Genomic DNA, 16,035 nt, shown 5'->3' on the forward strand with positions numbered 1-16,035 from the left:
CCACTAAGAGGCGTCGGGATACTGATGATCAAATAGTGTCTGTTCGATACCCGACAAACAAAGAATCAACTCGCTTTTACACGAAACTGAAGAAATTTTCGGCGTTGCTTCCTCTGTGGGTGCTGCATGTGAAGGTTTCGGGAAAAAACGAAATTGCTGTCACCGATATGTTCGAACCAGTTCTTCTCCGTTAAATGAGTAGTTACGGGTATGGGAACTAGTAAAATGCAATACAAAGTGACTTCTATGTTATGGCTGACGATCTAAAACGCAATGTGACTGATATGTTGTCAAATGATTTAACCAGTTATTTAATCAGGTTACCCTCCATTCAGAGGCGTTGTACGCAGCGACTGTTATATTGACTTTGTAAATAACAGATTTCAGCTATCAGTCGTCCTTTGGAATTTTTATTGGCAGATCTAGATTTCAGCTAGAAACTAGCCATTCTCAATGTACTCTCATTTTTGATCAATGCATGAAATGCCCGTTGGTCAGGTTCAATGAACTGTGGATTAAGCCCGATCAGCAGGCATTACATGCATTGATCAAAAGTGATAGTGCATTGAGAATGGCTAGTTTCTAGCTGAAATCTAGATCTGCCAATAAAAGTTCCAAAGGACGACTGATAGCTGAAATCTATTATTTGCAGTCATATAGTATTAAAGAGAAGCATAGAAAAATTCAGGGGACATCTGAATATTTTTTAGGAATGTATCGCGCATGACTTTAGTTGCCACCGATGTCTTATTAGTGGAATCATATACGAGAATCTAGGAAGATTCAGAGGAAGCTACTTTTAGCGGCACGGGTGCCAAACACGTGAAAGAAAACAAAATCTGCATGTGGGAACAAGTGGCTGGGACATTTAGGCCACATCATCATCGAGGCAAGACACTTCTGTCATGGGCACCTAACTAACGTCTCGTTACGGAAAATGTAAGGGCCGTACATCGCGAGTCGTGTGAAAGATTAACGGGAAGGTGCGGCTCTTCGGAGAAAAAAAATCGGGTCTCCTAGAGGGAACACTGCAAGTCCATGCAAACCTCGCCTAACTACTGGCTGACTGCGTCCCTCCGAATGTGAGTTCATCATCCTGATACTGTGCCCCATGCGTATTGGAAACCAGTGCGAATAAGAGAGTGAAAAAAGCTCTTTAAATCTACACTTAGAACACAAGGATCAAGGGACAAAGTATTTACAAACGGAAGGTTGCCAACATATCAATTGAAGATATCACAGTTCGTGATAAACTGAGATAACAAAGGATTTGAAAACACGGTGCTGAAACGAGCCAGGATGAAAGAAAATTTCAAGCAGAACAGACAACGCATAGTGCAATCGCACATTAGAAACAAATTGTTAGATCTATAGTGGACGGAGGCTTGGGGAGAACCTAAGAAAGCTGGTAAAGAAAATCACACTGTTAAAAAAAAGACTATTTTTATGGTTGAAACTCATACGCTAGTAGGGTGATTGAAGCAGTATAGGCAGCTAATTTTTTTAATTTAATTATTTATTTTTTTGATGGACTATTATTTCTTGGACGTGTGTAGTCATCGAATAATTATCTAAATATTGCTGTCTACAAAAATGGGATGTAAGGCGTTGTTAGACGGCAAAGAGGTTAATATAATTTAATTTGTGATGTTTCCTCTGTATAGCTGAAGACGTAAGCTCATAATCTGGACCCGCATACATAATAATCGTACAGAATAATATGCGCCATAAGTAGGAAGCATAAAAAGTATGCTGTATACTAACGTCATTATCGCTTTGGATTTGTGAACTATTTATCAGTTTCTGGTGATATCAATCTTCTTTCACATTTGTTACAGTAATTGTGAGGCATCCATACCTGTAATCAGCAGAAAACATGCCAGTTGCTAAGTGCCATGTGAAGATTCTTGTTACGATCATGGTCTGTACCTGGGCCTCATCCGAAACGGATAGCGACTTTGTAAATAAAAGGCGGTTGTGGCGGCAAAAACCAATATATACTTGCTCCAACCGCGGCAGTCCCCCTCTGTAAAAATACGATAAAATGGCGCATTTCCTCAAACTAATATGTTGTACTTATAAGATACATGCGAAAACAAACGCTGGTGGTAGATTACAGAGTGAAATAATCTACTGCAAATAAGTACCGAATTCTCTGTTTAAATCTGAGGATGTAATCTGTTCGTTAGCAGTAAATACGGGTATACACGTTTTTTGAACCCTAGTTTGTATTTGAAGTGAAAAGTTTGGGAATAACAGCGGAAAATATTAAATAGGTAATCGGTACGACAGAGTACAGTCCAATGCATGATTCTGTGAAAGTGAGGTTTACCTTTGCAGATGATTTCGTTACAACATACAACCAATCAAAAGTACTCCAGGTCACTTCAGTTTTCTTACAATATGTCAATCATGCGCCATGCAGCGGAACGTTGCTCAGATGCGGAATGAAAATAAACAGTTTACTCTCTCAAATAAAACAAGCAAGAAGTTTTACCGTGGACTGAAACCTTGCTTAATGCCTGTCGGTGTGACATTCGAACTAGAGGCGATGCTATATAGTATTAGATATTATGTGGGGTCACGTCGGCTTATTATGGAAACAAAAATTTTTTGTACTGTCCAAACATGTTTCTACACATCTGTCTTAGCATTATTTCATTCAAGTCTGTAAAATAAAAACATGTTTCAAGTAAGTAATTTGTATCTGTCGCGATTATTACACTATTTTTTTGAACGTTTGGTTCTGTAGGACCTTCTTTACATTATAATATAGCTTGTCACCTGCTGCGAAATGGTTCTTTGTGAGGTTGGTTGGCGAGATAACAAATCAATTTACGCATAGACTCACTTTCGTTGCGAGAAATTATTTTAGGTCTATATTTTGTGCTTACTCACATATATTCTCTTAGGTGCTATACTCATCAGTATGCTCATACACAAAAACACGGTATCTATTTTTAACGCATATTAACGTAAAAATGGACAATATTTCTGTTCTGAGCCAAGTTCGAATTTACAGATCTGAATAAAACTGATCACTGGTAACGACCGAAGATCCTGAAACATAGTCGGGCAACAGAATGAAGGAAAGATGTGTTGGGCCGGTCGGTGTGGCCGAGCAGTTCTAGGTGCTTCAGTCTGGAACCGCGCGACCGCTACGGTCGCAGGTTCGAAGCCTGCCTCGGGCATGGATGTGTGTGATGTCCTTAGGTTAGTTAGGTTTAAGTAGTTCTAAGTTCTAGGGGACTGATGACCTCAGATGTTAAGTCACATAGTGCTCTGAGCCACTTGAACCGTTTTGAAAGATGTGTTGTTAGCATAACAGGCGGATCTGAATTCCCGTAATTTGACCTGCAAACACGACTGCTGTTGGAGCCTCAGACCAAACAATGATGAATATTAGCTGCCTTATCATGAGGCTTCTCTTTTCAGAGTACTTGCTGATGAGTAGAAGAAGGCTTTACAGGAGAATGTAACTCGTGGATCGTTTCTCCGTCATACATATAACATCCCTGAGTGCCAGGGTCCAGAATATCGGCGAACCTAACTCTCAGATGAAACTTTGAACAAGATCTACAAGTCTGTGTTTTAGTTCGCAACCTTTGAGGAAGAGCCAAGACCTACTCCTAAACAACATAGAATAATTTTCAAATATTTCTAGCGGTAAAAGAAACTATTGGCCCTGAGGAAACCCACAAGCGCCACAGAAGTTCACACAGTAAACTATTCTCTCAGTCATCCCTTGAATAAGATGCGAGACCTTCAACTATCAGGAAAACGAAGCTAATCTAAGCGAGGTGACAGCACCCTGTGAACCATATCAAATTCTTCTCCCAGTCGCAGCGTTGATAAACCCCACATTCTGGGTACGAATTATTTTGTTACAATTAGATGAAAAACTTGAACTGAAGTGTAGCGACATTAGTGACACATGTAGAATATTAAACATAGATTTAACAACTCTTTTATCAAATCTGTTATTAAACTGAAAAGTTTATGACCAGTGCTATATTTTTTTGAGTACTATGGTTTAAAGAATGCAAACTTTGCTCTTCATCATTGGTGCAAGAATGACTTGCACTACTGCTAAATCTAAAACTAATTTCTAAATAATTATTATATTGCTGTGTACTAGGTAATACGTGATACTGACTTGTATATGTCGTAGTGGATGTTGTTCATTTCGTTTTAACTATTGTCAGACAAAAATTCAAACTATCTTAATTTACTGAAACAGCATTAATATTCTTATGCATTAAGAAGTTTAAGTCATGTGTTATCCGCACAGGATCACAGAAATTGTTTAAATTCTAGCTGTCAGTTCCATTGCAGATAACATAGTAATGGAATTAGGGATGCATAATTGTAAATCTTTTCAGTTGAAATCATAAGTAAGAAATGTGTTACTATATACACAAAATTAATGAGGGAAAAGTACACTACGAGACAAAAAACAAATACATATCGAAATTACGTGAAAAGACGTTCACCTAGGGTAGATAAACAAGACAATGCTCACTTAAAAGTGATTTCTTAAAAACCGATTTCACTATCTAAGCTAAGTCTTTGTAATTACTTCTACTAGTACCTCCTAAAACACAGTACACATTGTCAGAATCGTTAATTACTCTTTGGCTCCTTGCCAGTGATTATTGAATCATGTTAGCAAAAGAACTTATATGAAATGTGAATATCTTTAGCACAGCTGCCTCAATTTAGCTGTTACATTGATGTCTGCAAAATGTTTAACTTATTGAATGCAGTACTTTTAAAAGCTCTTGAATGCATATGCCTCTTTTGTAATACGAAACCACAAAGATTATAGTTTTTATGTTGACATCTCACCAACTCATTTAGCTTTGAACATAAAATTGAAAAATACTTATAAGACAGTAGAAAAACATTATTTTAATAGAATAAAATATTATTTTGCAACGATGTTGCTCTACTGTCGCTCTGTTTCACTTTTACTCATCTGTTAATTCCCCATAAATATGAGGATGGAGAGTGTACAACAACAAATTGTGTAAATTTGAACTAGGCAAGAAATGTAGTTAGGATAGTATTTAGATCTTAAAACGATAAACTGGCAAGTACAAGCACTATTCTGAAAAAGACAGTTGTGTGTATATAATACACTGTACTACATAAAAATAACCTCTCATGAGAAAATCTATGATTACAATGTTTCTACCAAATTCTGTAAACTGGATTTAAAGCAAAAACAAATAATATGATGAAAGTGATAGATTGATATCCACAAGATTGAACGATACAGAAAATTTGATTCCAGGATGTGACATGGAGTGAATGTTGTGAAAACATAGAATGTTTTACCATACAAATATGATCATAATGAACTCATATAATTGAATATGGAAGGAAGAGCAGATACAGAATGAGTTCTCATACTGCAATAATATTACTTTTAATTTGAGAGTTCTGATTTGTACCAAATCAATAAACTACCCTCAAGCAGCTGTGGGACAAAATCTCCTACTCAGTGACGTAGTTCACAGGTTTGGATTTGCCGAATTCTTACTTATAACTGTGCTTATGTTTTGCAGCAGATGGATATGAGGGTTTGGCGTCATTGGCCAAGAGGCCCCTTGCAGGTCAGGTCCAGCCGCCTTGGTGCAGGTCTTATAACATTCGACGCCACATTGGGTGACCTGCGCGCCGGATGGGGATGAAATGATGATGAAGGCAACACAACACCCAGTCCCTGAGTGGAGAAAATCTCCGACCCAGCTGGGAATCGGACCCGGGCCCTTAGGATGGCAATACGTCACACTGACCACTCAGCTATCGGGGCTTGCAGCAGATGAAAAATGTATTTTGAAGTATTTTTCTATGAACACTAATCAGTCATGATTTGCTTGGTACATGTGTGTCAATTGTAAAAGTATAAACACTTTTACTGAAACAGAAACAATATGGTGATAAAGAAAATATTAATAACCTACAGAAGTGTAAGCAGGTATAACTACCTCCTTAAGGTTTAGTGAAGAGTACAGCATTATATTGTTCCACAGTGTGGAAATTTTAAATTAAAGTGATGTACAGTGAACATATTAATAGCTCTGTAAGACTTTGATACCAGTATGGTATTTCACATATTAATTTTCCATAAGAAGTGCAACTGTAAAAATTGTGGTGTGAAAATTACCTGTAACAGAAATTTGTAATTGTTTAAAAGATTCCAGAGGCTTATAAGACTGAATAACAGGGATGTATAGGCTTGCACATTCGACCTACAGCATTGATATGAATTAAAATATTGCTATACATCGAACATAATATTGTAATCATGTGTAATTTTTAAATGCAACAAAAATGGGTTTGTGAGGGAATAGTTACTGTACTGCTGGGAGTCCTTCTGCTTTATGAACTTGTGTATTTGTTTACAGAGTCTACCACCAAAAAGAGCTTCTTTGACTCCAGGCATAAAGAGACACTAATTTTACTACATTTAATATCTCATCTGAACATCTTGATATGATGATGGTTGCAATCACATGCAAGAATTATACAATATGTTAACTTCTACTTCTTACGTGAGGTTATTTAACATTTATGAAGCAGTATATGCTTCTTACTCTTACTCATTTGCTGTATGATAACAAAAAATTATTTAACTGAAAATTCAACACAATTTCTGTAACATTTTGTAATCTAATTACAAAGAAGGTGTCACATTCTAAGAACCTGTGCTCTATATAATGTTTGGTTTGGCAGAAGAATTATGTTATATAACCTACTCAGTTTCTTTCTTATGCAAGATAATTTTATATTTGATCAATTAATGTAGTTTTCTTGCCAGTACAAGATACAGTAAATGAAATTCTGTAGTGAAACAGAGATGGTTGACAAATACAAGTCAGTAACATTACTATGGAAACTACATTAGTACAGACATTTATGCATTACTGCTATTTTTACAGTAAATTTTTCATAATTGTTGACTACCCAGTACTCATACTTGTATAAAATATTATCACAATTTCCTTTAACGATTTTTATATCAGTAGTGAAAGTATATTAGATACTGTGTATGGAACTCAATGCAGTATCATGTAAAATTCTACGAAACAATAATATCAAAGAAAATTTTCTTTCTATGTTAAAATGTATGAGAAACATATACAACTTGCACATGAAAAATTTTACATACTCACACTATCCTGTAAACTGTTTGCACTATACTGTATTGTTCCTATAATGATTGATGTATCATTTAGTAGATTGCCACACTGTAGGAATCTGTTAATGTAAAATCATTAGTTTTGTCTCATCTATTTGTTCTTCAGTTGAGACTTACATCGATGTTATATGAAATCAGTACTGACACATTATTTTCTGAGTAATCCATTGTTAGCTTCAACTTCCTATAAGATATATAAATTTAGCTAGCAAAAGTGCCAAGGTTTCCTGTAACTAAGTATCATTAAGTGGGTGTTGTAAATGTGTTAACCAATTAACTTAAAGATAGATAGGAGGAAATAAGAATGACAGCTGTACTCAAGTCACAGAGGAAGTCCTTCAAAATCTAATGCAATGTAACAACTCTAAAAGCAGCGTGAGTAACAAGCCAACTGTAAATGCTGCCAGTATTTGTACATCTGAGGAGATGTTTTAGTTTTTGGGAATTTAATCAAGGATGAAAAATGGAAAAAAAATTGTGATATCATCCAAACAGATGCCAAAATATTATTAAAGAGTAAAAATGAATGTCAGTTAAATTAAATTAATTCACATAGAAAATAAAAGTAATTATTATTCTTTAGAAACTAAAGCTAAATGAAAATGCAGAATGACATTAATGGTGAGAGAGACATATAGGTAAACAAATGTGAAGTATATAAGCTCAGTTAAAGCTGTCTGAGAGGAAGACTTGTTGATTCAGATATTGACTGCAGTCAAGGCAAACATGGAGACATCATTTAAGTATGGAGAACAGAATGATTTCGAATAATAAATGATGAAACTTTAGCAATTAAGTTTCTTCTAAAGCATCTCATGTTGTGATACACATCATGCCTATCTAATGAGTCATTAATTGCAATATTAAAAGTAAATGATTTATAGTGTGGCTGAAATGGTTTCCACTAAAATACTCTGAAATTTAATAATATCTCGTTGCTAATTCTATTCTTTCTGTCCAGTCTCTCTGGTTCTTCTCTGCTCCTTATTTAAAATACTGACTTCTTTCTAACATACATATTAATAATTTGCTAATGTTCCTATACTTATTTTTCCTAGTTGCATCATTTCATTCATCTTTGGATTAAGTGCCTACATTTTTCATTTACTTCATCCCACCATTTCCCCATTTGATAATATGTAACATCAAAATACATCAGCCAGTGGTGGTTGCTATGGGCAGGCCAAATTATGAACTCTTGACTTTAAAGGAGGAAATAACTCTGAATCTGCTCATTTCCTTTTTTTATGTTGTATTCAGGCACCATGCAAGGTAAATAGCGAAGTACCGACATACATAGATGAGTTTGCCCCATCAAATGTGTCATTTCACTTCACTTCTGAAGTGACTAGTTTATGAGTGCTGACAAAGACATCATGAGTAGTGAGTAGTCACAAAACACAATGAATAGAATAATAAAATAACAGCAACAGCTAGTATATCTACTGTGCACACAACACCCAACACACAAGGCCAAGGTAGTCACATTCTACTGATATGGGAAAAGCATTCATAGCATACAGTAAATATATATGTGACGGGATATTGAATGTTACATATATGCAGAAATTTATCTCATTTTTTACTGACAGTTTGAGATAGTCATTACTTAGAGGGAGTATCTATTAAAATATTTTTATAAGATCTAGTGCTACAATTAAAAACGCCAAGAAGCATTCAACAAATGATTCTGTTGCCAGAAAGGTATTTAAATATAAACTACTAATGCTTCTTAACGTCTTCTATTTTTTGTTGAATTGGAATCATTTTCTTATTAAGTACCGTCGTTTCTGAAGTCCCTCAGGTGGGAAGGAGCTTAAATTTGAACTTAAGAATAAATATGAATTCAGAGTGAGCTGACATCTCTTCAGTGATACAGTATTTATATCTTAACTACGTATTTAACTCTATTTACGTAACAAAGTTTTGTTGTAGGGTATAAGAGAGTCATTTTAAGAGCGAGAAGAGGGGGAAAGGAGACATTATTTGAGTTAAATGAAGAATTAGATACTAATGCTTTGTCAATGTTCAGTAATAATGAGATAAAGTCTGCATCTGATGAAACATTCGGTTTGATTTGCAGGTCACTCATGGCTCAAAAATGTGAGTGGCGCACAGGAAAACATCAACAGCAAACAAAAATATTACCAGATCATTCCAACATTGAAAGCAGACGTTAACTTACAAGCACAAAAATTAAAAGGAAGTCTGTTATGGGGTCTAATATGCAAAGGAGGGGAATGATTATAATACACATATTTCACTATTAGATTTGCTTAAATACGTCTGTGGCGCAATTTTTTACCAATTGTCAATGGGTTTGTTTTAGAAAGGCAATTCTCAAGTATTTACAGAATCAGTCAAAATTACGTTTACTCCACTGTCCAGACAGAAACATGCACAGGAAGAAGAAGCAGGGTTAGAAAAGGTACGTGGTAGACATAATAAAACTGAAACTTTTTGCAGACACCGTTTACAATAGGCATACACAACTGTCAAACAAAAGCAGAATTCAGTAACGATGTGCTCAAGAACAATGAAGGGAGACTGGGATTCCATTCAGGCACGGTCTATGTGCGATGGCTTCGGGCAAGCTGACGTGAGTGGAAGACACTGGTGAGTTCTTCCACTGTGAAGCAGAGGCACCCCACGCATTTCCCTGGAGGCGGGAGACACACACCAAATAAAACTGAGGAGTGCACAAGAGACACCCGTGCAGTGCCTGGACAGAAGAGCATTAAATAAAGAGAAGGCAATAACAACAACAGTAACAACAACAACAACAGGGGGCAGAGACGAGCATGTTGCGAGTGCAGACACGAACGACACGAGAGAGAGAGATAGAGAGAGTGTTTCTCCGGCGGACGCCTTACTTCTGGGTGGTGGTTTAAGCAAATCGTCCAAACTAAAGGTTCTTGCTGTGGCAGCAGATGGGTGACTGTTGTAGCCGTGTGGGCTGGTGAGGCTTAGGAGCGAAGGTTTTCGGATACCCAGGCGGCCTAGCAGGGAGCGAGGGCAGCCGGGCTGCGGGCTCGGCACCACGACGACGGCGGCGGCGCCGGCTCCCGCCAGATGGTCGCGCACCGACGGCGGCCGCGAGTGCACACCTGCGAACACCACACGCCCACACTTGCACGGGAGCGCTCGCTCTGCGCCGCCGCACCACAAATTGTCTTCAATCACATTTAAGCTACTTACGGAGCACCACACAGTCCTATATGGCCTTTTGTGGTAGAGTGGGAAATATTCAAGTAAGAAAATAATAAAAGTGGGCCACATATCGATCTCTGAGGAATACCAGTAGTTATTTGTCCGCAATAATGCTAATTTTGGAAAGATTTAAAAATGGTTTATGGCAAATCGTTATCATTAAAATTTTCAAGGACTCTGCACACATGAACTCACTAATTTCATACAATTACACAGAGACGCATTTTCTCAGCTGTTTCGGAAGATATTTATAATTTAGTTCCTGCAATGTGTAGCCCAAACAAATGCTGCTGATTACTTGTTTCATGTGGGTCACAGGGTCGACAGAAAGCGTCGGTTCTCCCGTTAAAAACAAGATAATGTTTAATGTGGGATGTTATATGCGCATTCGATTGGTTGGTTCCAAATTAGTCTCGTTCAATTTTGTTTTACCAATATGTATTAACAAGGAACGTAAAATATGAAGAATAACCAGAACTCCAGCAGTGACTGAATAGCACTGCTGCATGGTGGTAGCAGTCATTGTGAGCCTGGGTGGTGCCCTCGATGCTGGAGTACTGTTTGTTTTTTAAGTTTTACTGTCCCTGTTAATACTTATTGCTAAAACGAATATCGCACTTTAGACTAATCTGGTCCCTTAAAATTCCACTTCAAAATATATTGATTTGAAATGGGGAACTAACCGGTGGTTTCTATCGACACTGGGCTTCGAAAGAAAGGCGTGATCTCCAATATTTGTTTGGGCTGACTCCAGCTGCATCTCAAAAACGAAATTGTAAATATCTGCCGAAACGCCAGAGAAAATTCGCCTGACGAGTCTAATGAGGGACAGCCAGTACACGTGCAATTCAAAGAATGGAATACAAAGGGGAGTCTGAGCCCAGTTTTTTCTGTTACAGAAAGATGGACATAGAATGGCAACCTCGCATTACGAGTTTCGTAAGACTTGCATCTGAACTTCGAACTTTGAACTTCAAAATAAAAAATAACTTTGTATTTTATGAGGAAGTAGTTTTGGTGGCGACATTCTTGTTTAAATATTTCTCGCTATTTCTAGCAGAGTTACATTTCTTTATTCTGTCATACTTTCAGTGACTTCCTCTGTCGTATGATGTATAACTCAGTTTATTTACCTGCAGCCTTTCAGCATCTGCAGTGTTTCAGCATCAAGCTCCCAAAAGAGTACAGCCACTGTCCCAGTTAAAGTTGTTGTTGCACTTTATGACAACAAAATTTTGACGATGTTGGCAGAGGAAGTCGCTGAAAGACCGAGAATGCTTTTTCCAGCTTTGTGCCACGTGGTCTAGTCGCACGGTCTAGGGTGCCTTGCCACGGTTCGCGCGGTGCCACCTCTCGGAGGTTTGAGTCCTTCCTCAGACATGGATGTGTGTGTTGTCCTTAGCGTAAGTTAGTTTAAGTTAGATTAAGTAGTGTGTAACCCTAGGGACCGATGACGTCAGCAGTTTGGTCCCATAGGAAACTTACCACAAATTGCCAATTTCTAGCTTTGTATTTTATCAACTCTTTGACAGTACATATGTTCACTGATGTTCTCATAAAAAGTGCAAAGCGTGACTAAAATATTAGGACCCAAAGCAACAATTATATAGAATTAGAAGTTTTAAAATTAACACATGAAGGTGTCATATGCATGACTGCATGTACAGTCAACAACTTTTCACACCATATTAAATGTCATGTAGGTAACAAAGTGGAGCTCAAGAGTGAACTAAAGAACTCATTAGGTAATACCTTCTACACTATTGAATAGTATCTCCACAGTGGCTGTGGAAATTAGTGTATTGAGTTTTAGAATAATTAACATCAGCAGTGTAACACTGTAATATTTCATAAAATCAAATAGTCATGATGTACTGTATTAAAAAAAAAAAGACATTCGTGAAGTCTTTTCACACCCCAGAAACATCTATGTTTGGGCTTCTTGCTGTGTGATTCGAGTAAGGTAATGTACGCTGATGCTCTCTATGGCAGAAGATGATCTGTAATTGCATGGCAGCTACGTACCACTACTCAGTACTGTGTACCAAAACCTTGCCACATTAAATGAAGTATTAAAAGATACCCTATAAACAGAATTGCTACACAATTTTTTTCATTTTTTTACAACTTTAGGGAGAAGTGAGAAATACAAATCTGCATCTGATAGTCAGGTCCACCACTCAAAAATCACAAAATGTTTGAAGCACAGGGGACGGATGGGATGGGGGATAAACGTGATGAAATGAGCAAAAAAAAAAAAAAAAAAAAAAAAAGGCTGTTTCTTTTGTACAAGTTATTTTCTGTTTTGTGTGTACCAGTGATACTGCTCTGATGAAACAAGGTGCACGAAAACGATTTTCAGAGAGAAATCCAAACAGTAGAGAAGGTAGAAATAGGATAAAAAACATCGGAAGTAGTACAGACAAGATACAACTACAATGTGAAAATTTATGTTAAAACATTTGTTTGGAATCCAAGACAGAACGTTTCTTCAATATTTTACAGATTGCCACACACTGAAGAAGTATAGTCTGCTTCATAAATTCCATCCTCTTTGTTAATACATACAGGACGTATGTTATGGTAAATAAAAACAAAAACACAGGGACTGAAATTACTTGCTGGCCTGATATGAATTATGCTAGTAGAAACGTCCAGAAATAATAAATGTAAAAAACTGGAGAAGATGGCATTTGTGATGAAACAAAATTGTAACCAAAATTTACTGTACAAGAATATTAATTTGTGGAAGATGTACATCGATAAATTTATTTAGCAAAAAAGTAAGAGGTGTAACTTTGAGATTGATTAGCAGATCACAGTGCTTTTTGGGATGATGAGATGGATATAATGCTCCCTTACTTGCCTATGACTTCTTAACTGACTTAACCCAAATGGAGAATGGCGCTACAGCACTGTCAGTAACCCAATGAGGCATACAAACGAGTACTCAACTTACTATCTTAAAAGTAAACACAAATGACTCGAAGGTACTGCAGTGCTGGTGGATTCCTTACAGAAATTCACATTTACCACACTACAATATCACGGTGTGATTACTGTAACTCATGCTTGATACTTGTGATTTTTGAGTGCTGGGTCTGACTGTCAGAGGCAGATAAATGTGTTTTTATTTCTCACTTCTCCCTATTGTTATAAAATTTTTCTGTTAGTACACATTAAAAAAGTTCATCAGATTGGGGACAAATTACTACTGGCATGTCGTAGGGATTAGTAGGTCTAGTTTCATTCTTCTTGCATCTCATATGCCCAGAAAAAATTAAAAAATGTTTGATGATATTAAAACAAGGTTTCTGATAACTCTTAGTAGGTGAAGTAGCAAGTAATTGACTATACACAATGAAGCAATTGATTTACTGTATCGTTACTCACATACAGAGCCAACGGCATTTTTTTAGAAATGGCATTTTTTTTAGAAATGCCCTTTATAGCTCTTGGTAAGAGAGATATGGTGATATAACATTCATTAAAGATTTATTTAAATTTATTTCACAAAAACAGGCAGTAAATGTGTTAAATGTGAGTGCCTTTCTCGTAGGCACAAAGCAGTTTCACTTCCTTCCATTATCAGCAGCACTTAATGAAGCATAGACTCATACCTTGGTTTTTATTATCACCACTGTTCCAGTTACTTCTGTGAAACGCTTCATTACAAACATTTTACTGACAGATATTGTAACAAACGCCTGCTGAATTTATTGTAAGAGGCTAACATAGTATAATTTTTATGTCATATTGGTCATATAAGTACACACACTTATCTCAGCTACATTTATTTGCATTGTTTCTTGCATCATAGGATATGCAACTATATTTCAAGAATACATTAACACATGGTATAGACGATGCAAGACATTGTAAATTCTTTGTAGATTATGTTATCAGTCGTAATTATTATTATGTTTACTCATATGTGAGATATTTATTTCCTTTTCTGGGAGTAAATTATCAAGCCTGGTATCCATTTCAAACAACAAGAACAACTCATTTACTTATAATAATAACTTCAGTGATCAAACAACTGTAATTTGGAATGGTCTTTTGACACAGATATTACTTGAAACATGCGAAATTTTTGCAGGAGACGTGGATAAAATAAGAGGCCCATTTGGCATGAATATATTAATAATGTTAAAAAATAGCTTGCCTTTCATCATATTCACATATCTCAGCTATATTTAGTTGTAATAGTTCTTATATCATAGGCATGCATATCTAGTTCAACACACATTTACACATAACAGGAATAAAAACAGACCAATAATTGAACTCTGTGGCACACCAGTAATAAATCAAATTTGTCCAGTCTGCTGTTGATTCAGTATGGAAACTGTCTGCATCTACTTACAATTGGTAATTATTGAGAGCTTGTTACCACTGCACAACTAGACATTAAGGTAAACAGAAAAAATAGAGCCAAATGTATTCATTTGGGAAGTAATTACAGAAACAATAATCAGTACATGTTATATAATCTTCCAAGGGAGATGGCAGACAGATCTCCATGAGCGAGAGGAAGCATAATATCTCGTAATTTGCAGATGGAAGATGGGATAATCACGAACTTTGTATGAGAAACGATTAGAACGTAGAACTGTGACATTTCATGGAATGATGATGACAGTAAAATTATCACATAGAGCCTCAGAACACTATTGAGATGGAGACAACTTGCTTCTAACCTTTTAAGACTTATTAATGACTACCTGAAAAACCTGGAATTGCCAAGGAATTTATATAGCTGCTTCAAATACTTTCTACAAATGAAATTTATTTTTGATTGATAAAGCTTTTTTGTATACAATGTTTGAAGTAGTGTGACTGAGGAGGTGAACGAAGAGCTTGTTTGCTTTATTAAAATGAGAGAGGCAGTGATGCAGCTGTGCAAAAACGTTGAGAACTTCGGTGGTTTTCTGTGTGGGTAAAGGGTTCTGAGGATAGAGATAATGCATGACATTATCCATTAGAGTTACGTCACGCCTCACATGTGGAAAGCATTTCAAACAAGGAGTTAAAGCCTGGCGTTGTAACCCACAGCAGTTTTCATCTCATGATGTCCATTGGATTCTTCAGACCGCAAAAGCCTCAATCTTTTATATGTTCTGATGTACTCAGAAAGAATTGTTTCCCAGAAATTTTTATTCTTAAATAAAATGATATAAAAATACAATTTTTTGGAAACCCAAATCTCAACGCAAACTGAATAAATGCGTTTTTCCAGCAAAGAAGAGGAATAAAACCTCTCGTAAAGCGCAATCTGTAAATCCCATTATCATAGGGAAGTAAATTCAATGTCAGTTTGTACTCGCAAAGATAAAATGGCAGTGCATGAACTTCAGAAATTACATCTGTCACAGAGCTAAAAAAAAAAAAAAAAACTAACATCGTCATCTGTTGATTCTTGGCGTACTACGTCGTGATGAACACACAATTTTAGATACAACTTTAAATTACGATATTTTTCTGTATTCCGCTTTTGATGAAGTAAAGCCTGAATGTGGCCACAAGCTACTCTCAATTTACGTGAGAAAACTCCGCGAGAATTCGTCTCGTAGTTTTGGAAATAAGTGTATTCAGACAGACAGACAGACGTGACT

The 16,035-nt window shown here is 36.5% G+C and overlaps 1 protein-coding gene across 1 annotated transcript in view; it reads right to left on the reverse strand.

Annotated features, from left to right (window-relative positions):
• The window catches only part of LOC124606012, a 532,599-nt gene that overhangs the window by 126,535 nt on the left and 390,029 nt on the right, over positions 1-16,035 (reverse strand). Inside the window, exon 19 of the mRNA XM_047137975.1 lies at positions 10,081-10,314. Within this exon, the coding sequence (XP_046993931.1) occupies positions 10,081-10,314 (234 nt within the window). The remainder of the gene's footprint in view (positions 1-10,080; positions 10,315-16,035) is intronic.

This window comes from Schistocerca americana, chromosome 3 (genome assembly GCF_021461395.2).
Source record: "Schistocerca americana isolate TAMUIC-IGC-003095 chromosome 3, iqSchAmer2.1, whole genome shotgun sequence".
In the NCBI taxonomy this organism is placed as follows: Eukaryota; Metazoa; Arthropoda; class Insecta; order Orthoptera; family Acrididae; genus Schistocerca; species Schistocerca americana.